Source organism: Calonectris borealis, chromosome 1 (genome assembly GCF_964195595.1).
Source record: "Calonectris borealis chromosome 1, bCalBor7.hap1.2, whole genome shotgun sequence".
Lineage (NCBI taxonomy): Eukaryota > Metazoa > Chordata > Aves > Procellariiformes > Procellariidae > Calonectris > Calonectris borealis.
Genome location: NC_134312.1, coordinates 196,858,458 through 196,883,359, shown reverse-complemented (window position 1 = coordinate 196,883,359; position 24,902 = coordinate 196,858,458). Strand labels below are relative to the sequence as shown.

Below are 24,902 nucleotides of genomic sequence, written 5' to 3'. Positions count from 1 at the left end.
ATACTCAAAGCAATGGCTAAATATATTACAAGGATTAATTTAGAAATAAACATGGAACAGTTGAATATATGCCACATATTTGTGTAGGTGCCATGCGTATGACTATAAAGTTTGAACCTCTTTCCCATAGTCTTGGAATATCTTCTGTTGCATTTCACCTATCTTTAGTTAAAATGAAGTACTGGAAGTTACTGAGTTTTAAGCGCATTAAAAAAAAATGTTCTGTCTTGTCCCTTGCCTCAAAAGCATTTTTAAATGTCATTTGCAGAAAGACCTCAGAAGATTATTTACTGTGTTCCCTCACCGCTGCATATTCCTAGGCTTGAAAGTTCTGCTGATATAACTCTGTCTCTCCAAAATTACTGCTGCAGTCCCAGGGGGTGAGAGTGTAAATATTGTAAGTCTTCTTGTGTAGATCCATCAGCAGATGCATTCTGAGCTGATGCACAAGAGGGATTTTGCAGCAATATAGTGGAACTTACCCTGTTGATGAAAATTCCTGGCAGATGTGAGGTTGCTCCAGTGCAAAACAAGGCTTGAAAATACAGGTAGATTATGAGTACATTTCCCACCTTTAAGCGTTTCAAGACTGTGTGCCACATCTGCAAAAATCTGTTTGTAGACATGCTGACAGAAAAGGAGCGCTTTCTTTATTAGTGAAGTTCTGATTTGATCTTCAATTTTGCAGGTGCAATTTCATATCTCCATTGCATTCCATGTGGATTGTGGTTACAGATTTTAGCAGCTAGGTAGCCACATATTTGATTTGTGGACTGCGAGCTGCCTACACTTTTGAGCATATAAACATGCTCACATTCCCACTGATTCATTTTTGATGAGTGATGGATGCAGCAAAGCCAGCTCTGCCTGGAGCTCTCTTTCAGAACAATTCTGACTTGCCTCTGTGCAAAGCAAAGCCCAAGATTTCATCCCTTCACCCCCACCGTCCCATAACTGGCTGATTCTAACCGTATGGAGAGTCTGGCTCAGAGAGGGTATTTGGACCTGGCAGTAGTATGGAGTGATTTGGATCATGAAGTGAGTTGGGCCCATTCAAACGAAATGTGTTGTAACGCAACTAGACGTCAATGAATAAATGCAAATGCAGAATACAGGTCATGCTTACAGAACTGCGGTCTGGGTGTCAGCTGGAAAGCAGTAACTCCAGGAGTAATTAGTGTTTCTGGTGTCAGAGCAAATCCATGTGAGCTCCTACTGTTAACATGAACAGTTATGAAAAACTGTCAAGGTTTTTTGGGTGAATAAGCAGAGACATAGCAAGTAGAGTAACACCTGCATCAGCACGAGGGAGACTGATACTAGAATATGACATTTAGCATTGGTGCCCACACTTCTTCAGGAAACAATGAAAAAGTGGGGAGGAAACAGAGAAGAGCAATAAGCAACTATGAGGGCTGGAAAAATCCTTTGCTGTGAGAGACTGCAGAGCACAATTGCTTTTCTTTGTAAAAAAGAATAAGGTGGCTTGACTCCAGAGCAGAAGAATCACCATAAGAAGGTAGTGCTGTGTACCAGAAGGCTCCTTCCTTCAGCAGAAACCACTGGCTGGAAGCAGGAGCTTTGCACCTTCAACGCAGGAAGCAAGCACAGAGTTTTAGCAGTAGAGATAACCAGTTATTAGAACAAACCACTGTGAGAAGAGGAAGCAGCTCCACATCTTCATGTCTGCAGTTCACCACCGGATGCCTTTGTAGGGGGGATGCTTTCATCAAATACAGTTACAGAACAGTAACTGCATAAAATATAATGTCCTGTGATATGAAGATCATGTTATGTGATTGAATCATCCCTTTGTCCTTAAATTCTGCAAAGATCTGTTGGCAACAAGAATATCTGGATGTATAACATTTGGTGATGCAATAGGTGTTAGAGGGGAGGCACCTATTTTAAGGTCAGAAGCCTTTTTCAGATAGATATTAAGATGAGATCTCCATGCAGAACAGCTTTTCATCACACTCTGTAAAGCAGGGCTTCTTGCACCTTCTTCTGAAGTTTCTGGCAATAATCACTGCTAGATGCAGGATCTGGATTAGATGGACCATAACTCGAAGACATCTCCACGTGGTTATTATTGTGTTCCAATGACTTTGACATTTATTTTTGCTGTCCTTTCAAGTGGAAAGTATATCCACTTGAATTCTTTCTGCATCCTCACAGCCATCCAAAAGCATGTAGCTATGCTTTTGAATCAGATACCCAAAACACAGCCTGTTTCTTGCTTACCTCCCCTTCAGGTCTGAGCTCTCTGGTTCCAGAAATGAACTCTAAAAAGTTTCAGCTGCAATCTCCTGCAATTCCCTGGCCTTGCTCTCCCCCCTGAGATCTGATTCAAATGCTGCTTCCTATAACCACTTCTCACACATTAAAGAGATAATTTCAGGAGGTGGTGGGATTTTTAATATAATGATTTGAGAACTGTTTATTATGGTTTCTTCTTAAAGCCAGCTCTAACTACACAGATGCTGGAGACAGAGAGATTAGTATAAATGATGCATTTTTAAAATGAGTTCTAAAAATCATCTGACTTAGGTTTTCTTTGTATAAAAACATCCCAAGCCCGCAACTGATAGATTGGATTCTCATTAATATGAGTATGTGCTATTCCTCTCAGCAGAGCACTCGGAATCTTCCCAATAGGAGAAACCTTGGTCCGTGTGAAGCTGCTGGAATTTTTTGCCACTGACATTGCTGTCGCAGGGTGTCAGCACTTATTCCTTGCTCTGCTTTGCCTCAAAATACAGCAGCTTGAAGTTGTCATTGGCTTTGGGCCAGAATAACTCAGAAATGGAAGAGAGGAGATTCCCTGTTTCTTGGGAGAAGAAGGGAACATTTCTCTACAAAGTTGATTTAAGAAAATGGCCATCTGCTTCCAGATACTCAGAGGTTTGGAATTTAGAAATAGCCGTGGGGGGGATGTATTCCTGGGCAGAGGGCAGGTGAGGAGTTCAATGCAAACATGCATTTGTTTTAGTTCCTTGTGATCTTGGTGTTTCATACGAGAAAACACGAATTTCTTGTCAGCAAGAGCTAGTTAATTTGGAATTCGCTGCAAATGCTTACTTTGTACCATTCCAGACATCAAGAACTAGAAAACGTAGTAATAAAGTATTGTTTTCTGGTGCATTTTAATCCATGGCCTTACAAGCTACTGACATAAAAATAAATGTAAGGCTACACTAGCAGAAAAAAACAAAAGTCTGAAGGAATTCTGTTTAGATCTCACATACTTTTCATATGAGGACTGAATTTAAAATGGAGTCAGCTAGCTGGGCTCTCTCACTTGAGAAACAGAGAGCATGCACTCCGTGCTAATTTGTTAAATTCTAGAGTAAACGTTCTATTCTTCCAGATATACAATAGTGTAATTGTATAATTGAAAAACTATATTAAAAATGTTTGCTTCCATATAAGTTGCCTGAGGATCACTAAAACTTCATGGTACTGAGTAATACACAAGATGTGAAACCTTACTGTAAATCCAAGGGAAATTGCCATTCCGGGGACATCTGGCATGACCTTCATCTCTAGCTGAATCATCTAGCTGAAACTCGTGACTGACTGCTCCTATCTTCAGAAATCCCCAAATCACTATATTACATTTTCTATTTTTTTTTTTAAGTTAGGTAAGAATAAAAATAACAGACCCGACCTGGAAAATAATGTATTACATGTGTATGTCTGAAGACCAATGTGGAGAACCGTGTTACTAAAAACAGAACAGCATCAGAGAAAATTTGTAATGCACCTCCAACAAGGAAGATGAAATGTAATAGTGAATGTATTTGCTTTTCTCATTTCCTTGGGCGACTGTGGTTTTTAGTCTGACGAGGTTAAGGCTTCAGGGGCTTGTGACAGGAGTCTCTTCCCAGCTGGCAGCAGAGTGCGGAGGCTGCTGTGCAAACTCCACAAATGCATTTGGCCCGGGGAAGCTGGCCCTGCGCTAGTCTCTCCCCAGATTCACCACTTTCTCCCTGGTTTAGTTTTAACCCCGATCTGATTCACTGCCCAAACACTTGTGTGACCGTAAAGAAGGAAACGGGGACAAAACAAGTGATCAGGAGCGGGGAAGATGAAATCACCTCCTTTGGCAGCAGCACTCACCTTTGTGGGTTTCAAGCGCTCACAGCAATACAGTGTGACTAGCACTTCCAATAAGCAAAACCTGGAAAGAGAATTTAGGACTAGGTGAGACTGTTTCCAAATTACGCTGCTTGCAGACATTGAAAAATTAACAATACTGGTAATACCTTTAGCAATGGATTGCAGGCTTTGAGGCCCGTGCTTGGCTTATTGAAAAATAAATTCAGTCTCCCTAGTTGTCTGCAATTCTGACAGCATACTCGACTTCTCTCTTGCAGATATCAAAATTCTGAGGAAGTCCACCTGCATGTTCTGTCACAAAAAAGATAACTTTTCAAAAGTGTTTGAAAAGAGTACGTGCAGAGAAATAAGTTGCAGTAATGGCGTAGGCAGTGCCGGATGTCCCTTCTCCCTGCCTTGCTCTCCCATCTTTGTCATGAATGATAATTTGTGGCATGCCACATTTTCTGAACCTCCTGTTCAAAATGCATTACTGGAATAGCTTCGTTCTACCCTGCCTCAGCATTGCCTTAGACAAAACCCTAGCCCTCGCCGAATGCCGCACCAGGCTTTTCCTCACATCAGCCTTTGGAGGTGCTTAATGTCAGTGTCACGATCACCTCTCGCTGTTGACCTCAGAGAATGCCAGGAAGTGGCAGTTGCCGATAGCCTGACTTGTCCGTCACCTTCTAGAACTGAGACATCATAGAAGTTGCGGTGTCTCAGTTACGCACCAGGTCATCTGAATCTGACCTTCACGTCTCTCCTTATCTCCTCATTCCTGCAGTCCCCTGTTCCCTGTCTCCCTTCTCCGCTGCATAGTCCTTTGTCCTCTGAAATGCCGTCTTCAGAACAATTTTTCCTTTCTCCTCTGTTTCATCTCTTCTTTGAATCCATGCTTTCGTTTCTTTACCAGGTGAAGCAGTTTTTCAGCTTGTGGTATGCCCCACCTCAGCCTTCTCTCCCCATTATCTCTCTCCATATGCCTATGGTGTTGTCTTCAGTCTTCTTGGTCCTCACTTCTAACCACTGTCTCCTTTAGCTTTCTCATAGTTTCCTATGTTTATTGCCATAACCACTGATACTGTCCTATCAACTTATTCCCAGATCTGGCAGTCCTCTTGCAAACAAATTTGGATCCCTTGAGGTTCCCTGTACTGTCTTCCTCTGCTCTTGCCCTCAGACTGTTATCTATTCAGCTTAAGTTAAAAATTTGTTCGACATTTGTTTGACTTCGCATGCTATGCCTCGCAGCAAGCATTTTCAGTGTTTCATAAAAGATGAATAATACGCAGTTCACTTAAGGATTCTCCTGCTCAGTGACACACATAGTACAGTGTTATTACCTTTATCTCCCAGAGCTTTCCCAAGACTTTGGCTCTGTTTTTCATTCTCTTGTTTTCCTCCCTAGCTCTCCATCCTCACAGCAAACACTACTTGCCAAACCTTTGCAGACCAGCACTGTGGAAATCCAGGGGAAGCACTATGTCTCTCCTAAGAAGGGTAGCCAAACTCCATAAAATAGGGAAACATCAGATACTAATGATTAAGAATCCAAACCTGCTTATATATGTTTATATATATACATGTTTAGAATATATACATGTTTAGAATTTATATATACATGTTTAGAATCCCAATGAAATGATTTATTGTTTATCCTCTATATAACAGAGTTTATGCACTGATACATAAAGACCATTATGGAGTTAAAGAGAATAATTTGCTCCATTTGGGGACCTTAGTAAATTATTAAAAATGGCTAATTAAACCCTACCTCTCCCTATTTAGTTTGGATAGATGTAAAATACTGGAATTGCTTGAACAGTGCATAGGAATTGTATTCATTTCCTCCTCCATCGTGGAGGAAAGCATTGATTCTGCCCGTGTAGTAAAAAATTAATGCCCATGATGCTCTTTACTATTAGAATAGGTTGCTTATAGACTAAGCAACTGCCATTTAAGAAGATATAGATGTCCTTCTTGAGCTTTAATTACCCAGCAGCTTTACCCTTTGAGGTGCTAACTACATTTGGTTTCCACTGAAGTCAATTGATGTTGGAGTATTCAGTACCTTGTAAAACATACCCTGTTAAGTCACTTGTTGAGTGCTACTGTTTTGATGTTTTAAAATGTAATTTTAACAGCCTTTCTTGTTCTTATCCCTGTTGCTAATCCTATACATAACAAGGAACCCCTCTCTCTGTGGGACCTACCTGTATTTTCTGTTTCCAATAAGGAAACAAAGGTACAACTTAAGTGTAAGGTGTTTTTTAACTAACAGCACAGGTTTTCCCAGGCCCTGTTGGTCTCTGTTGTATCCACAGACTTCTCCTTTCTGCTTTGAAGGGCAATGTGAATCAGATCTGCTGGGATAGAGCTCCATGCAAAGTAGCTTGGTGGAGGCACGCTCACATTTCAGGTGTGGACCATCAACAAGATGTGCAGCAATATATTGGTAACAATGCACAGACAAGCAGTATTGCGTGGATAAGAACGCAACATCCTAGGTCATCAGATCCGGCCCCTTCTGGTTGCCAACAACCAAATCCCATAACCTTTTCCCTAAAATTATCAAATTTCAGCTTAAAAGTAATTACCTTTTCCTCAGTTCCTACCAGAGAACTGTTTCAGAACCTCTTGCAATGGAAAGATATGTATTCCCAAGTTCACACCTTTTTATTCTTATGTAAAATATATTTTTTGACCTTGTAGTACTTCTCCCTCTCCTAGTGTTCTCCTCCCTGATGTATTTATAGAAAGCTATCATTTTTCAACTTTACTGTTATTTTCTTAGGCGGAAGCAGATGTGTACTTACATGGCACCCCTCCAGTGGATTAGGCTATATATTCCCTGGGTCAGAACTGATATCTCCAAAACATGGGTGACCAGAACTGTGTGAGGTTCCAGGTGAGATCATTCTGGGGCTTTCCATAAAGCATTAAAACTTCCCTCTTCTCTCCTTCCTACAGCCTAAGGTTGTATTTGCTTTATTCAGAGCTGTACCATAGACATAGTTCTTAGTCATCCTATGACTGAATAAGCACCACTCTCTTTTGCTGTTATTTTCAGCTAATGAGTCTCCACCTTCTTCTTGAAATTCCTGTTATTTGTCCCTATGATTGTAACCTTGGACTTCCCAGTATTTTATGTTTCTTCTCATGTCCACTACTATAGCCCTAAATATCATCCAGCTTGACAAGCATGGTGTTTTGACTTTCCCCTTGATGCATAGTGCACCCCAGCATCTCATTAGCACTTCCTTAATTTTTGGCCAAGGTCATAAGAGAATGTAATTTGCCCCAAGGACTGATCTTTGAACAGCTCCATTAATTATCTTCAGTCAGCCCAGTAGTTCCATTTACTACAACTCCTTGCCATCTTCCCCCAAATGGCTCCTCCCTGCTTAACACTTCTTCAGCGACTCCCAGCCTAACGAGCAATGTTATGGTTGGCACCATATCTGAAGTCTCTTGGTTCCCAATAGGTGGGAATTACATTATCACCCTCATCTGATAATATCAGTTCTTTTGCTGTACAAAGGCAGGACTCTGCACTGGCATGGATCTATCTGCCTTTGGTGCTTTGTTGTGCTTGACACTTATTTTTTTAATTTATTATTCCTTTCAGTATTTGATCTAAGTGCAACATGCCACTGAAATCAGGCAGTTGACTCTAGCATTTTAAAATAAAAGAAGCGTGGATAATTTAAAAACTTGGTCTGAACCTGCTATTTAAAGTGCCGTTTCTCATAGAATTTGGGCATAGGGGTTGTCCTCTTCCCTGATGTGCCTGCTTTGCTAAGCTTTTTGCTCCTGTCTCAGTTATGCTCATTTCCATTTTATATGCTTAATCCCATAGGCACTGGTGCTTTCAAGGGTGTGTTCAAAGTCCTCCACCTAGTAACCTACCTCCAACCTGAAGTATGCTCCCACCACAGAGACCCCTCTTGAATTCTCCTTTCTTCATTTTCCTTTTTTGTGCATTTTACTGAGGAACTGCTCTTTAAAATAGTTTCCATTTTCCTTTTGCTTTCTCAGCTTGGGTCTTTTCTCACCTTAATGCTACACACCTTGAGCTGCAAGATGAGGCTTAATTTAAACTGAAATAGTTTGGGCTCACTTTCTCCAAAAGGACCTAAGCTGACCAAAGAGCCCAGTAGCTCTCCCATCATGTCCTTATCCCTTATCAGTGCTACGTCCCAAGTAAAATCAGCTTGCAGGGGCCCAGTTCACCCTTCCCAGAAGGACAACACATGGCTTCTGCTTAATTTAAGTTCCACTTAAATATTTTATCTTCCAATTTAGTGCTTAAGTGGTACTAAAGTGGCACATAGACCTTGCTAGCTAATCTCTAGCTTAGATTTATCACCACACACAAACAGCAAATCTACCATTATTAGTAGAGTGACTGAAGAAGATGGGTGCTTCACTTTAAAAGCATAACAAAAGAAATAATGACAGGTTTTTATTTTCCTTGCCTAGTAGTCAGACATGTTGATCTAAATACTGTAGATCTAATGGCCAGTTCAGAGAAATGGCTGTGGTAATTTGTCTAGAAGTGGGAATATTATTATTATTTTCCTATGGCAGTTAAAATCTTTCCAGTCAGTATTTAGACTGTAAAAGATCCAAATCATGGACTTCAGGTAGTGTGGCAAAACAGAAGTTCCTACGGTGAGTATGAAATTATTTCACCATACATGGAAGTCTCTTTTTACGTCCACTCTGTAGCTGTTCAGTAGTCAACCAAATTAATTTTCATGTGCTGTAAAGAAAAGTTAGATTAAAACACATGTTGAATGAGATCTTTTAATTTGGTTTGGCTTCGGTTTTTTTTTTTTTTTTTTTAAATTACTTGTTCGTGATATTCTGAAACTTCATTTAAAGTCCTGGCTGGGCTGAGGAAGAGCAGGGAATAAGAAGCTGACAGAAACCGGGAAGTTACCTGAGCATTTAAATGTGATTTAACACAGAGTTTTGCTGGAGATTCTTGTTAGTTCCTACTGTTTTCCAAATCACTTCATGCATCACCAGTCATAGTAGAAAATACAATTAAACAAAAATGCCTATCCAGAGAGGCACAGATCTGAGCATTACCTCTTTCCTACCAGAAGGCAGAGCTGTTCAGCATTAAAGGCAACGTAGTTTTTCTGTGCGTTTGGTAGAGATTTAGCCTTCAGGAAAATAATGCTTTTCAAGTTTAAACAGTGTAGGCATTTGCAGCACGAATACCACCATGGGTGTAAGTCATTGAACTGTCTTGCCTCTTTCCAGCATTATCTTTCATGTAAGTTGTTAGAGGAAAATACATCATGCCGGGGGCAACAGCCCAGGAGAGGTGAGGCCTGCTGCAGCTCCATGCCCCAGGTCCAACCAAGAAATTGTATTCCCAGTGGGCACAGGCATACAGAGCGGACATACACACCACATATATGTGTACATGCAGGTTAGGGTTAGGGTTAGAGTTAGGTTATGCGGTGTATGTACATATATATACATGGCCAAAAAAAAACCCCAACCCTTGAGGATTACAAAAGTCTCCAGGTACATTGCAGAGGTGTGCGCTTTTGCAATCCCAAGTAGACGCCGGGGTCCAGAGGGAGTGATCTTCCTCGGGATTTAAATAAACGGCTTCAGGAAAAGTCCTTGTTGAGGGGCGAGAGCGACTCGGGAGGGTGGGGGACACCCGGGAGCGGGGGGACCCCGCTCAGGGCCCGCACACGAACCGGCAGCCGGAGTCGCCGCCTGGAGCGACACAACCTGATAATCCCTCGGGGGGAAGCAGACGGCTCGGAGCGGGTCCCGGTGCCCCCGTCCCGCCCCGCTGGCAGGCAGCGCCCGCGCCGGGGCCGCGCAGCGGTGCGCTCGCCCCGGAGATGCGCCGGCAGCGCCGCGCAGAGCCGCGCAGAGCCGTGGAGCAGCTGCGCCCAGCCGCAGACCCCGCATGGCAGCCGGGCAGGGCTCCGGCGCGGCAGAGCCACCGTCCAGGGGCATGGCAGCCGCACTGCCCATCTCACGCCCTGGGGTGAATTTGGGACCGGTGCGGGCGAGCAGCCGCGCCGGCAGCGAGCCGGGAGACGTCCGGGTTAAAGGCAACATCCAAGTGGTTGCGGAGGACGGGGACTACAGCGATCAATGGCTGTGAATGCGGCGTGAAGATGAGAATCGGCCAGAGCCGCCTCCCGCGGAGAGCCGAGGCTCATTCTCGGATTTCACCGCGTTTGGGGCTTTCGCTGCGAAGTTTCAAAACCTTTCCCTGCCGCCCCTCGCCTCGAGACGTTCCTGCGATGGCGCTGCTGGACGTGCCCTGCTCTGGGCAAGCGTTTGCCAGAGGGAGCGATCGGACCCCCTTTTTCGGGAGAGGCCTGAGCAAGCCGGAGAGCATCGGTGCGCAGGCAGGAAGGGGAGCGGGCAGCCCTCCCCGGGGGGCGAAACCGGTGACTGCTTTGCTGCTCCGCGCCCGCTGATCTGCCTTAGCCCCGGCCGCAGGCAGCCGCCGGAGAGCCACCCTCCCTGCCCGCTCCCGGCTCCGCGCCCCCCGGCCCCGGCGCCGCGCCGCGCCGCGCCGCGGGCATCCCCCGGCGCCCCGGGAGGCATCAGGTAGCCGAGGGGACGGCACCCAGCCCTGGCCGGCCTGGGCGTGCGGGGGCGCGACATCCCTTTTTGACAGTGGCATCTCCCGGGGGTCACCCTCTGGCTGCGGGCGAGGCTGGTGGCAGTCCGGAGGGTGGCGGTCCGACTGGTCGCGGTCCTGCCAGGATGGGCAAATGCTGCTCCAAGTGTTTTTCCCGCGCTCGGTGCGAGGACGAGACGGTACTTTTGCCTCTTTTTATCCTTCAGGGAAGGGGCAGGAAGGTGGCCGTTACCGTGATTGAGCCTGTGCTGCTGCTTCTGGCTGGCGTCGGTGGTGTGGTAGAGAGGGGAGCGGTGCTCGTCTTACTTACAGTGTGCTGAACTCTCGTTCACTGGGGACAAGTTAGCTGTCGCTTTCCCATGCACTGCAGTGCCTTACATAATTTTATCCTGCAGTCTAAATGCAAGGGTTGGATTTTCGTGAAACGAGGAGGGACCTCTGGCATCTTCTGTAGTAACAGGAGGCTTGATTTCTTGCTATGCTTTTCATGCATTTTTAATAACCCTGTGGAGTACAAGTTGTAAAGGAAACTTTAAAGTTTGAAGCAAAATTATTTAAACTCTAGCTGTCCTAAGGTTTTACCTCTCTAATGATGCTCCTTTCTGACGGAGGATTGATCCTCCAATCTAGAAGTGAAACAAGGCAAAACTACATGTTTTCTTATGTCAGGGTGAATCTAAACCAAGCAAATTCCCAGGCACCAAAATGGGTCATGTAACAAACATCGGTGCAGAGGTAAGTACGTAGCTACAGGTAGCAGGAGAACAGCATGTGGGAGAGAAGTTGTGGGACATTTCTAACACATAGCTTTCCATGCTATTCTTCGAGAAATTTGCCTGGATTTTAAGTATGTACAGAAGAGGGAGAGAACGAACATATGCATTTAATTTGCTTAATAGAAAATATTTCGGCAGAAACACATGCTTGTGCAGTATATTTTGTTAGAATTTGACTTTTTAAAATATTCATATACTTGGTCTAATGAAAAGCTGATAGTGTCTTCCATTTGCCTAATAATATGATCAAGTATAGTTTGAGATATGCTGCTAACCACGTTAAGAAAAAATGTATGGCTTAATATACAACCTGTTAAAGTACAGTCATTGGGGGATATCTAGATGCTTGTAAACTTTAACCTATAGAGCATTATGAGGCAGGATTACCTGATAACTAGCATGATTGAAACAGCAGTGTTAAAACACCTCTTTTTTGAAAGAAGACTGTAGATCATTTTGAACATCAGCTGCAGTGGGATTCAGTTATTGCTTCTACAAGTATCGTCTAAATATTTATTGGTACAAGAGAATTCCCAATGTATATGCTTCTCTTTCCAATGATTATATAAGGCCTTGCCCAGGGAACTCTGAATAAAGCACAACGGTGACTAAGCACCATTTGCAGGTCAGTCTTTTTTTTTTTTTTAATATTCTGAAAGCATTGGATACAGAAAACCTGTTCTGAAGGAGCAGTTTTAATAACAAGTGCCACAGAGCATCTGTGTGCAGTGCATACTTTTAAGAGGTATCGTAGAGAACTGGAAAGTGTTCGTGGAGATACTGTACATATATTTGGACCTCAGAATATAAGCAAGCATGTAAGTTGTCAGGGAGGAGAGACTTGTTGATTTGGGGAGGTAACTCCAGGCTCCCGTGTTTACTTCCTAGCTTCAGTTGGCTTCCTATGGAGGTCTGGGCAATTTTCCGATGTTTTGCCCGATCTGACCCATTTGTGCAGTGGATCTACTATTGCTTACCTATTCTTAAAAAGTACCCGGAGGTAATTAATTCGCATTTCTAATGAATTAGTATCTCTCCGGTAGTTTGCAGTTCTTAGAGGAGAGATACTTTAAGGCAAACCTCAACTCTGCCTCCCCATCCCACAATTATTCCCTGTCCAAAGTAAAATCTTGACCTGTCTCCCTGACGATGTCTCCTCAAGGATGTCTAGCTGCCGGCTGAAGCTCCATGCAACTAAAGCAGAGCCTTTCCTCTCCCCCCAAGCCTTCATCACAACTTCCTTTCTTAATCTGTTTGGACAGCACCAGCATCTTGCCCATCCTCAGGCCTGTATCATGGCATCTTTTACCAAGTTATTCTTCCAGATCCTCACACACAGTTATATCTAAACCTTGCAGATTTTTTTCTGAACTACACTGCTAAGTTTTGGCCACTGTTATTTAATTGGACTAATTCCTCCTTCCTTCCTACCTCTCTGCCTACCTGCCTGACTACCTGCCAGTTTTTCTGGAGCTGCTTGGATGTTGCACCAATAAAAGTCATACCTCAGCCTCAGGGAGTTTTGAGTTGAATGGAAAATACATAAGTGCCATCTTCAGTGTCTGTTTTACTTGCTGAAATGCAGTCCGACTTTGAGCCTTTCAAGGGCAATATATTGGGAGGTCTGTGTGTTGTAAAGCTGATGATAGAAAAAAGAATTGCTACTGTGTCTTCTATTCAACAGAGCAGTAGTTTAAGCACAGAGTAAATATATAATTCTACCTGTTCTATTCTATTTTTCTTTCTGTCTGAGGAGACGGGACATATTCCAGACACAAGACTTAACCATTGTGTTGTAGAGTACAGGTGGGAGGAAGAAGGTTTCCTTCATCTCCATCATGTCTGTCATTTTATTTTATGAAAAGTACTTAAGTATCAGATTCATTTCTTGGGATGCAGCCAATGGAAGACCTTCCTCATCAGTTTTCCAGGCAATAATGAAATCCATCATTCATTAAAAGTACCTGAAAAATAAATGCAACCTTTTAATTTGTACAAAACCCACTGTTTTGGTTTCACATTTTGGCCAGAAAAAATTAATCCCAAATGACTTCGAAGCAACTTTTTTCTCCCTTGCCGCTTAACTGCCACACTGAAATGCCGGATATTTGCACAATCTCCTTACAGTGTCTATGGCCTTTTCACCCACTGAAAACGGCTGTGTCACTAGTATGGTCACTGGGCCTTTTTAAACCTAAGTTGGATTTGGCCCTTAGTCACTCGCCCTCGATGGCTGGACTCCAGCCGGTGCCTAGTGAAGGGCGCCTACAAAGCTCCTTTGATGTGCTGAGCCTGTTAGACACAGAACTCTTGGGAGGCTAGCAAAGGTTCCTGCTTACTCTGTCTTCTCTTTCAAATACTTTGTTGAGATAAATATTAATGAAGATTGATTAATTCAATGGGATATCCCGTTAATTTGGTTTCTTACACTTTTTTTTTGGCAGATTTTTCCTCACGTGCTTGTGAATTTTCTAATTGCTTTGATGTTTTGACATTGGACCTGTATGAATCTCAGCATTGGACCTGATAGCTTTACATTCTCACATCAGACCCAGTTTGCTCTACTGCAACGCTTGATTTCCTAAATGCTGGCATTCCCAGCTCCCCGGCTGCAATGACACTGAAGTGCTGGTTATCTGCAGAGCCACATTGATGATAACAAGGAGAGGCTTTTTCATTTTGCATTAATGTCTGTTTACACTGGTCACAGGAACACGTGCGGTCCAAACCTATCATGGTACACTGACAAAGCAGGTTACAGTAACAGAAAATGTTACTGTAAGGGATTTGTAAGGATTTGTAAGTTCGCTGTGCATCCAGGAGACCATGAGGCTGATACGATGATTAGCCAAAACTACACCTTGCCCCTCTTGCAGAAGAGGAAGATAAGGACTCATGTGCTATTGCTCTCTAAAAGAACGCCCTGAGAAAGAGGGACTACTTGAGACCTTGGCAATGAGGGCAACCCTTGCACATCTGACCTCCCAGGAAACATAAGTATGAGGTCCCGAAGAGCAGTCAGAAAGCTGTAATGAAAATAAAATACAATGCAGGAAGTATTGGCAGGGAAGGCACGTGGCAGCAAAGGCACCTGAGCTGTGCCTACAGCGGCTGCTTGAGATAGCCCCAGAGGCTGCTCTGGAAACCACGGCCCCAGCATGGTGGGAGGCAGCCAGGAGGTCCACTGTCCTGGTGGGGTGGTGTCCGTGCTGGAGCTCGAGTTATGGGATAGCATTTTTAAGCTGGCACCATGGCAGTTCTCCACTCTTTTGGAGAGGGTCTCATCAGCAAGTGTCCTCAAGGGTAGGACAAACCTTATCTAAGGTAAAACAATGTAAAAAAGCAGTCTGTAATATTTCTTATGGGGGATCAAAATTTTAACAACTTTTTTTTGTAGGATGTCATTTTTTTACTTGCTTTTGATTTTCTTCATGTTAAGTAGAATAGTAGCAATCCCACTGAGTTCTGCTTATCTGTAGGTGCTGGCAATGATTTGTACAGAGCTCCCTTGCTTCAAATGGCTTTTGTTTCAAATAGTGGGAGCTGGTAATTTGAGTGGGTTCTTCCCATCTGCAAGTCCCGTATCCAGTATATCTCTGCACACGCCTTCAAGGGCACCAGTCCTGGCAATCTGTCAAGAACACTTCTTAAAATGACTGCAGTGAGTTAAACAGACGGCATGGGCAGATGCAGTGATGTTCACCAAAGGGGAAACCTTATCTCTGTAAGACTGCTGGTTTGGGAATCTGTGTGAAGGGCTATGTTTTTTTAACATACCAGGCTATATTTATCCACACCTTTTTATTTCTTCATAGCTTTTTTACTAATTAAAACAACAACAACAACAAAACCCCAACAACAAAACTCCACTCCATTTTATTCTGAACCTGATGCGGTCGGTCAGGACTGGGGACTCTGCAGTCCTGGCACACAACCCCCTGTGCATTACTCAGCAGCGTATGGAGCTGGCTGTCTGGAGGAGCCCAGCCTTGTGCGCCTGGCTTCTTCCCATAACTGAGTAAGAAAGATGCCCGCATAGCCTGGTCTCCTCAGGCACCCGAGGCTCTTGAATCAGCTCAGCCAATCGCTTAGTTTACAGCAAAACTTTCCAGAAAGTTTGTCCCTTGGAACTGGTAGAAATCATCCCAAAAGGGCAGTGTGTAAAGGATTAATTTAAATTCCCGATTCCAATTTCTTGGTATTACCAAAAATAAAACTGTTGTGTTATTTCTCTTAACAGAGTTAAAAATTAGATGCAGGAAAAATAAACAGAAATATTAAGCTCTGAAATCTTTTTTTTTCCACTTTCATTTTGGTAAGACAGAACTAATTTGCTACCCTATCTGCGCTGTATCCTGCTGCCGAAATAATCTTTTCTGTGCCCTGGATTTTTATTAGCCTTGCTTGCTTATTACTGAAAGATTTACTTTCTAGGACTCCTTTTAATTCCATTTGCTACTACACTGCCTTTTCTCTTGAATATGATTTTTCTGTAATGTCCTTTAAAGATTTTTGGCCTTTTCTAACCTAGGACATATTTATAGTAGCCTGGTCTAGTTTTCCTAACCATTGGTGATCTTCCCAGCAGGATACGTTCCTTTGTCTTCTTCCTAATGTGATTCAGGATACATTCCAATTTAAAGTGCTCTTATGCTTGAACCATTGTGCTGGGATTTATTGTACTAAACCAAACTCCAATAAATTTTCCTGAAGCTTTTCTTTGTCAGTTTGCACAGCACTCATGAGATATCTGCTGCCAAAGTCCTTGCATTTTAGTAATAACACCTTAGCATTGTTAATGTAAATATGTTTTAATTTTCCTTTGGCCAGCTCATCTGTTTTAATTCCTTAAGTATTCCGTTTTCTTTTGAGAAAGGTCAACCAAAGGAGCTCTTGTCCTTTGCAGACAAGAAAATACCAGAAATAAATGTGGAAATAGGCATAAACATGAGGCCATTAGTGATGTCTGTATGGGTGTGCCCACCATGCCTAGCATGGTGTAAGTACAGTCATCTGCGCAGCAAATTTGACTGTGTGAGCATATTACTGTGTTTAGAGGTGGTTAAATGCAGGCATAAATAGCTGAAAGTGTTTTAACAGAATTAATAAAATCATCTTGTACATGCAGTCCAGCCATAAATGGTACACAGATTGAACACAAAATGATAGAAAAGTACAAATGTCTTTTTAGACACAAAGGAGTAAACAGAGAATTCTGTGCTGCCGTGTGCACGTGAGTGTGTGTACATGCATTCATAAAGATACAAGGTATTTGTAGCCAGTGAATTGTGGCTCCTAAGCTTGATTTAAAAACTGAATGAGTTCATTATAATCCCCTGCCCCCGCAAAAAAAAAAAAAAAAAAAGATCTGAGGAATCAATCTAATCTGCTTTGCTAAATGAACATGTGAAAGTGCTTATCTGGGATAAACCTGGGGACTATACATATTTCTCTCTCTTTTTCCTTAAACAGAATGAAAATGCCCTTGTGAAAATAAAGGAGTTAGGAGTCGAGCTTGCAAAGATCAGGGATGAAGTTGGTAAGTAATAGAAGCAAAGTGATAACAAAGGTGATTTTCTCACTTTACACAAAAGCAGTTATTCCCTGTGACCTGATCCTGGGGAACCTGGATACATGCGATAAAGTCTCTTCTGAAGCCAGTGGCAGGGGGTTTTGTGGCTTTGCAGGGAACTGTGATTTTACCTCTTTGTTATGGAAATGGGTCCATCACCACACACACTGGAGCTAGACGTGCATCATCTTTACTAGACAAATGGTTCTTCATAAATCCATAGCTTCCGTTCTCAAACTATATACCACCACTGCCAATGAGAAAGCACAGCGTGATGAGAAGTGGGATCTTGGGGCCTGTGGCGCACGGTGACTGGATCGCTTACTTACGTACATTGGCATGTTTTGCAGTTCAGCTACAAACTGAAGGACACCAAGCTCAGAACTTACTTATTAGTATCTCTAAGGTCTCTTCCTGGTTGAAAGATGACAAAAGCAACGTGTCCCATTCGGTCTGTGTATTCCACGTGTATCTGCATGCACCACTTTTCCTGTTTGGTTTCTGATCCAGACAGGAGAGACAGGGAGGGTGTAAAGACATTGCCACTCTTGAGAGAGAAGATGGGCTTTAGTGCTGGCTTCAGCCAACAGGCTGAGTTCTTTTGGGCTTAAATCTCCCCAGAACGGGTGCGATGTTGGGTTCATCTACCCCAGGGCAAACAGAGAGGAGGAAGGGCACCTGGAGGAAGGACCATTGGGGCAGGGGACACCCTAAGTACCAAAAGGTGGTGGAATCACTGATGACTGGAGCTGTGAACAGGGGGGACCTCTCAGCTTTCCCTGTATGTGGGACCCCAGGTGCTGGGTCACACATTAAGCACAAATTGTGCCGTGTGGCGGGAGGGTGACTTGGTTCGCAAAGGGGAGCCAGGCCAAACCCCTGTGAGGTGGGCAGAACTGCAGATCCTCCCCGTGCTTCGTCTTCACCTTGCCTATAACAACCCACTGCAGAAAAGTTGAGCCCAGCCCTTTTCTGATGCCCAGCAGCTTGTGCTCCCTGCTGTGCCCCTCTGAAATTTTTTGGCTGATCATCATTTCATAGAGAGCTTTATTGTCGCCATGGCCGAAGGATACTGCAGCAATAGCAAAACAGCATTTCCAGTTATTCCCTGATGCTTGCCTTCATCCACCCTCTGCATCTCCACAGGAGTTGTTGCCACCGGTGCATTCTTTAGGCAGGGCACATCTGAAGCTCTCCATTGAATACCCACTTCTCATTTGAAAGCCCTACCTCTTTCTAGCGGGTTGGGTTTGCTCATTTTCATGAGTGCTTTTGCAAGTCGGGGTGACATGGGAAGGAAAGAGAGGTACAGCGCTGAAGATAAAGAGCTCTGCTTCCATTTACACCTTGTTTGTGCAGCTGAGGTGAATACAAATCACTGGTGGTTTTGCTGGAGAACTTTGCCGGGGATATAACTGACTGCCTGTTTGGGGGTCACAGAGCAGCATGTTCGGTAACAGGAGATCACTGCACTGCGGGCCCTTGCCATTGCTCTTGTGCATGCAGCAATAGATACCTCCTCTGCACAAAACTGAGTCCTGATGGAGTACATGGAGACAGTTTTGGTAAGAACCCCAAATATTCCAGAAGAGCAGACTGAGGTCTCGGCTGAGCTGTACTGCTTCAGAAGGGAGAGTGGCCATAGACGTGTCTGTGCTTTCTTTCTCAGAGAGGGGAAAGATGGTGTGAGATAGTCCTTTCCTCAGTGGTCCTGTGGGAATGTGTACTGGAGAGGAGCCATCACAGGCCACCTCTTCCTGAGCAAGCCACCAGTCTGGGAGACATCGAGATGCTGAGCAGAGGCTGTTTAGGAGCAACAGGGGTGGCTGGCGATCTGTCCTGCTTGTTGGAGGTAATCCTTTCCCTACAACCCTGAGACGCAACATGCCCAGGTAGACGGACTCCCAGTAGGGATGGACACAAAGATGAACATGTGGAGGTATGGCACTCCAGCAGGATGTGAAAAAATTCATCCGAAGTACAAATCCTGGTATGTATCCATACATATGGAAGGTGAATGTTTATGTTTTTTAGCGTAAGTCAAAAATTGCTGGACAGTCAGTTTTCCTTTGGAAGAAAATTATAAAATTAAATTTTATGAAACAACCAGTGTTTTAAATCTGTGGACAAGGTGAAATGGCAAATGCCATGTGCATGAGTGGTTCTCATCAGTGCAGTTCTTTCCTGTCTGTAAAGCCGTGCAAGCTGGGGCTGTGGGTGCTACTGGAGACATGCAGCCCACCTGCGCTATAGGAAGGTTATTTTGGTCTCACTATCAGGTGAATCTGTATGTTGTACAATATTGTACATATTCTGCCAAACTTTATGCAAATAAAGAATGCAACAGTCATTTATTTGACAACAGTAACCATAGATGATTCTATGAAGAAATTTAGGGAAAATCTACAGAGCCTGTTGTTTTGACTACAACCAAGTTGTGGTTCTGACTTGTCTCAGTCGCTTTGATAAGTAATCTCTCATTAATTTAAAAATAACCAGTCCAGTTAAACAGCATGGGTGTTGGTCAGAAATTCCTGATTTCTCATGTGTAAATACACCATGTCAGACTCACTGATGCAAATACCTGGATGAATCAGTAAAACAAGGCTGGACTAGCCAGGGTTGATACAGGCAGTGTGTCCAACATTTAGTTGTTTAGGCAATAGTTCTAATTCAGAATTATGATTTAGGTGCTGAATGTGCTTGGTTTTGCAAGCACACAGTCTTTGTTAACTTCAACAGAAACTGCAGGTTTCTGCTATACAAAGCAATGAAACTACGAGATATAATCCACAGTTCAGAAAAGTCAGAATATATTTTTAAGGAAATCTCTTTTGGTAAATAAAACCACTGCTGAAGCAATAGCCGTGATGGAGCATGTGTAAAACAGCCTAGGGAGACCTGCACCCTTCTGAAGCCAGGCAAAATATTTATGTTCGGGTAATACCCCCAGCACTGCTGTGCAGTATCGCGCCTCGTCTGAAACCAGCATGCAGTGAAATAGGAAAGTGCTTCTCCCGTCCCAGCCCTGAGGAGGAATGTGGCCTCTAGAAACGCTGAGGGACTTGTTATTTTATGCAATAATATTTGCTCATGTATTTTGCTAGAAATACCAAGGCTAGAAAAACATGACAAGCAATCGTTCTACACTCAAGACACCCATCTTTATAAATTATAAATATAAGCACTTTTCAGCTGCAACACTGAGACTCCTGGAATAAAGACATTTTGAACACTGGCCGTTTCCCTTCAAGTAATGGAAATTAAATGTCAGAATTACCTGCTTCTTTGCTGTCAGAAAAATGACATGTGAAGTGAGTTGAGAGGAGGTATGGAGATGCATAAAAACCTAGATGAATGGAAGATGATCAGATGTCAAGTTTAAAATTTATATTATCTGTATTCACAAGAGTTTGAAAGCCAAAGCCTATGTGCCATCTCCTCATGGATATGCCTCTTAGTCAGAGGACCCTCAACCTGAGTGAGGTGGCTGTGATTTGTCTGTGAATCTGTGGCCAAGGGTCAGGAGGAAGAGCAGAGTCTGCGTAGTTTGCCATTATTTTTGGGCAAAGAGCCCATTTCTCATGTCAGAAGCAGACGGTCCCTAGGTGAGGCCCCATGGCACCAGCCCCCCGGTTCCCACAGGAGTTACCCCCCTGAATGCAAAGTGCCAGGGCTGGGGAGGCTGGGCTGCAGCTCAGGCTGGGTTTGTGCGGGAAGATCAGTCCATTAGTGACATCTCCCTTTCCCCCACCTTCCCAGCCCGGCCTGAAATGGGTTTTGCTCGTCTGTTGCACACTGTAAAAGGCCCTCGGTGCTCAGGGAGTAGGGAAGCAATGGCAGCCGCTCTTGTTTAACCCAGCACTCCTGTTTTGTCATCCCGGGAAACGCTGTGTTATGTCAGAGTCATTTCCAGCCTGTAAGCAGTAATTGAAATACCTACAGAGAAGGAAAAAGAAAACCGGGGTGTAACTCTTCTCAATAGCAGCTGACAGCAGTTGTGCTCTGTTTGTCGTGTGCCATTTGTTCCATGCCAGTATTGCATTTATATAACTTTTCTTAGTGATTATTATTTTTTTTTCTACAAGAGGAGCTCACTTTTACAGTATCCATATCCCGATGTCTGAAAGCAAAATCCACTGTTTTCCAGCAACATTAGCGAGTCTTCTGTTCAGGCATCTGTTGTCGGGGCCTCGCTGGAGGCGATTCAGCCTGGTTCACCAGAACCACCTGCGGAAGCCGCAGCTGGTTAAACGCTGGCTCCAGCAAGGCAGGCTCTCCCAGCCTGGCTCCTGCTCCCCAGCCGGGTAAGGGAGCCGCAGACCTTCTATTGGGCTGCATGGGTGTTGTCTTCTGTACTCCTGTCCCAGTAGAGCGAGGCAACCAAAGGTCCATCCCCTGTCTAAGAAGAGATTCAGTCTTTTCTCACCAGTCCTTGGCCTCATTTGTCTCAATCTGGGAGACTGTGGTGGGGATCACTCCTTCTCGTTAGAGGTGTTTGATATTCAGTATAGGGCAACTTTCCTGGGTAATGGCCTCATTTGCTGCCTCCGATAGCATTTGTGGGTGTGTGGGGAAAACGTGCCATGCAGACACCCTTTCCCTGCTTTCCGCTTCCCTCCATTTTGCACATGCATCAGGGTTTGATTTGCAAGTTGCAAATAGTTTTGTGTTTCAGGTTACAGAAGGTGTTTCAGATGGACTTTCTTTTGGTTAGAGCATGTCATTTCATTGCCCAGCCCTCCCTGTGTGCTGGGTAATCTCATTAGAGAGGCTGGAGAGAGACAGGATTCATTACAGCTCCAATTTAAAGCTTGGGTAAGTTTGAATTCTACTGAAAACAGAGTTATCCCTTGTCCTCAATCTCTGGGATCACTTTGCATGCCAAAGAAAATCAAAAAGCAAAAAGCAAGAGAGAGGGTTTAAGCTATAATCCAAACTGCCAGGAGACAAGACATTTCAGCTAATGACCGTATAAATTGCGCTGTTCCATTTTGGGTATGAGGCAGGTGGGAAAACTCTCTATGTGCCACTGCTGCGGTGTTAAGCTCACTGGTTCAGGCTCGCTTTCTTTCTTTCTGGAAGGAGCAGAGAGCTTGAAAGGGACACAGAGTCCCTCATAGTGCTCCAGAAAACATCAGGATCAGAACAGGACCCCATAGTGATATCTGTCTGGACATACTGAGCAAGTCTGGGTATTGTTGTCCAGTAAGTGTGTGGAAGCAGAGCTCTAAACAGGGTGAAAAATAGCTATGTGGGGAAGGGGATGGCTAGCTTGGGTGCACAAACTACCTCGCACGGGTGCACCTAACATGAGCTGTGGTCACAGCCGTAGGTAACTTTGACAAATTGTTGCTATCCTGAAAAAAACATGAGCACAATCTGATACCATAGTAGAAAGAGGCAGGAAAACATGGTTTTTTTCACCACAGACATTAAGCAAATATAAGATGGCAGTCATAGGATAAATATGTTTTTGAAACATTCAGAAGTTGTCTACCCAGGGAGACAGCTGCTTCCAGTTCACCGTTTTACAACGCCATACAGGTCTGTGCATGGCATGTGCATTTTGAAAGGCAAAGGAAGGATGAGTGGCTAATACAGATGGTATATTCAAAAGGTGATCATTTTTCTAAACAAGCTATGGGTCTCAATCAGAAAGAAGGTCTAGTAGTGCCATTAAAAACATATCTATTCTTCTCTAGTGTTGTTCTGAATGTTATGGTCATGATGATTTTAATCACTTCTTACCTGTTAGATCTTTGCAAGTGAGCAAACCTGTTCTCTAAATGTAATCTGGCTGACCTTGTCCAGCTCCCATCAGGTCTTCAATAGCTGGATTGATTGCAACCGTTCTTTAGCAAAGCAAAAGGCTGAGGACACAGTGTTTGTGACACTTCTGTCCTGGGACCCAGGGAACAATACAGGTGAGGAACCAAATGGGGAAACAGACTGAATATCCTTGACTTGATGGAACTGTTGGAGTTGCACCTCCTGAAACTAGTTGTAGACATGGTTGTGAATTCAGAGACATGGTCGCTGGGTTAGTTCACAAGAGCAAAAATTTCACATTTTCTGTTTGCCTTCAGTACCAGCCTTTCATTTGTGCTCTCTGATTCTATGAAGTACACAAGATAGTGATTTGAATATAAAAATATTTTAAGCAAGTGTGCATTAATGGATTCAAGAGGTCCTCGATGGAGCTAGTGTGAAAGACAGGTTTATGGGGTGAGCAGCTTCTAACAGTTGGAAAATGGGATGTATGAGATGCATCTCCTTCTCTTGGTCAAGTGGTCAATCACACCCCCTGCATAACGTGCACAGGATGTGCCTCAAGAGCCCAACCATCTTCTGCTTTTGGACACATCACTGGAAGTGGGGACTTAGTCAAGACTGTGGCTTGAGAGAAGGAGATAAGGAAAATCTTGTATCCCAGCTGAAAGGCTTTCTGTCAAATGATTGTTGCACATGCTGTTTCTTATATCCAAGGCAAAGTAAAAGCTCCAAAGTCTCAATTTGTGGATCCAAGACTGTGCTGGCCAGGAGGGGACATCCAGTCACCCTGCAGATCCACAGAGTTCCCTGCTTTTTGTTATTATTATTATTATACTTCATCAGATCCCCGTTTTGCATGGGCTTTTGCATACTCTGCCAGTACATTTAAACGAATGCATGTGTGTATGTGTGTGTGAGAGAGCGGGACAGAGCGAGAAGTGACAGCGAGAGCTTGTTGATGGCTGGGATTCATGGGAGCCCCAGGGTCAGCAAGAACCACTGTGCTCAGTGCTGTGGAAACAGATCCAATGCCACTGTGTGCTCCCGAGGAGTTCAGAGCCTGACTGTACGGTCTTGTCTCCACAGCCGTCAACACAGCGAGATGGAAGAAACTACAGAGTGAGAAGGAGGAGCTGGAGAGGCGCTTTGAGGAGGAGGTGAAGCAGCTTCGTAGGCAGCAGCAGGAGGAGCTGCAGGCGCTGGAGCAGCGGCTGCAGGAGGAGTACACCACCAAGAGGGAGAGCCTGCAGGAGCAGCACAGGCTGCAGCTGGAGCAAGTCAAATTGCAGCATCAGGATCAGGTCAGTCTCCGCCTGTTCCCTTTGAAGAGTAGACCATGCCAGTACTGAGTGGTTCACGTAATGAAATATATTGAACACTCCAACATGAAGACACTAGTAGCGAACTGATGACTGGAAAAATGTATTCCCGACTATCTTTACTGCTTTTCCTCCCTATTATTCCTATTGGTATTTCTACATAGTAGTACATTACATTGCCGTGTCTTGTCTTTGCATGCTTCCAGATATTTTACAACACAAATATTAAGACTAGCTCTGCTCCCCACGCATACTTGCTCCCCAACTCGCCTATTGTAGTCAATTTACATGAAACCAAGGGTTGAACAAGAATCTGCTCAACACAGGTAAGGCCAGCAGAGCCCTGCCCATTGTAATTTGCAATGCCCAGGGCTGCTGGAGGTGGTGGAGGGTGAATTTTTCGCTCTCTGGGGCAATGTAAATTGGCGGCAACAGTGCAGTGCAGAGGTGGTCTGTGAGATGGATGGATGTGACCAAAGGTCGATATGTCTGCATGCTCTGTATCTCAGGGTATCTCCAGTGTGCATTCAGGGGCTGCTGCCTGAAGCAGGAGCCTGTGGCCAAGGCTCCAGAGCTGCTGCTCCCCCCTGCTTGTGCCTGGGGAGCGGGCTGACAGCAGGCGCTGCAGTGGGCTGCAGAGCACAGACATGCCCCATGCGGTTCCCAAGGACGATGACAGCACTAGCTGTGGGCTCAGAAGCAAACCATCCCCATCAGCAGAG

The 24,902-nt window shown here is 44.2% G+C and overlaps 1 protein-coding gene across 1 annotated transcript in view; it reads left to right on the top strand.

Annotated features, from left to right (window-relative positions):
• MTUS2 (microtubule associated scaffold protein 2) overlaps window positions 1-24,902 on the top strand; it is a 287,663-nt gene that overhangs the window by 241,759 nt on the left and 21,002 nt on the right. Inside the window, exons 9-10 of the mRNA XM_075139830.1 lie at window positions 16,987-17,053; window positions 23,948-24,162. Coding sequence (XP_074995931.1) covers window positions 16,987-17,053; window positions 23,948-24,162 — 282 coding nt within the window. The remainder of the gene's footprint in view (window positions 1-16,986; window positions 17,054-23,947; window positions 24,163-24,902) is intronic.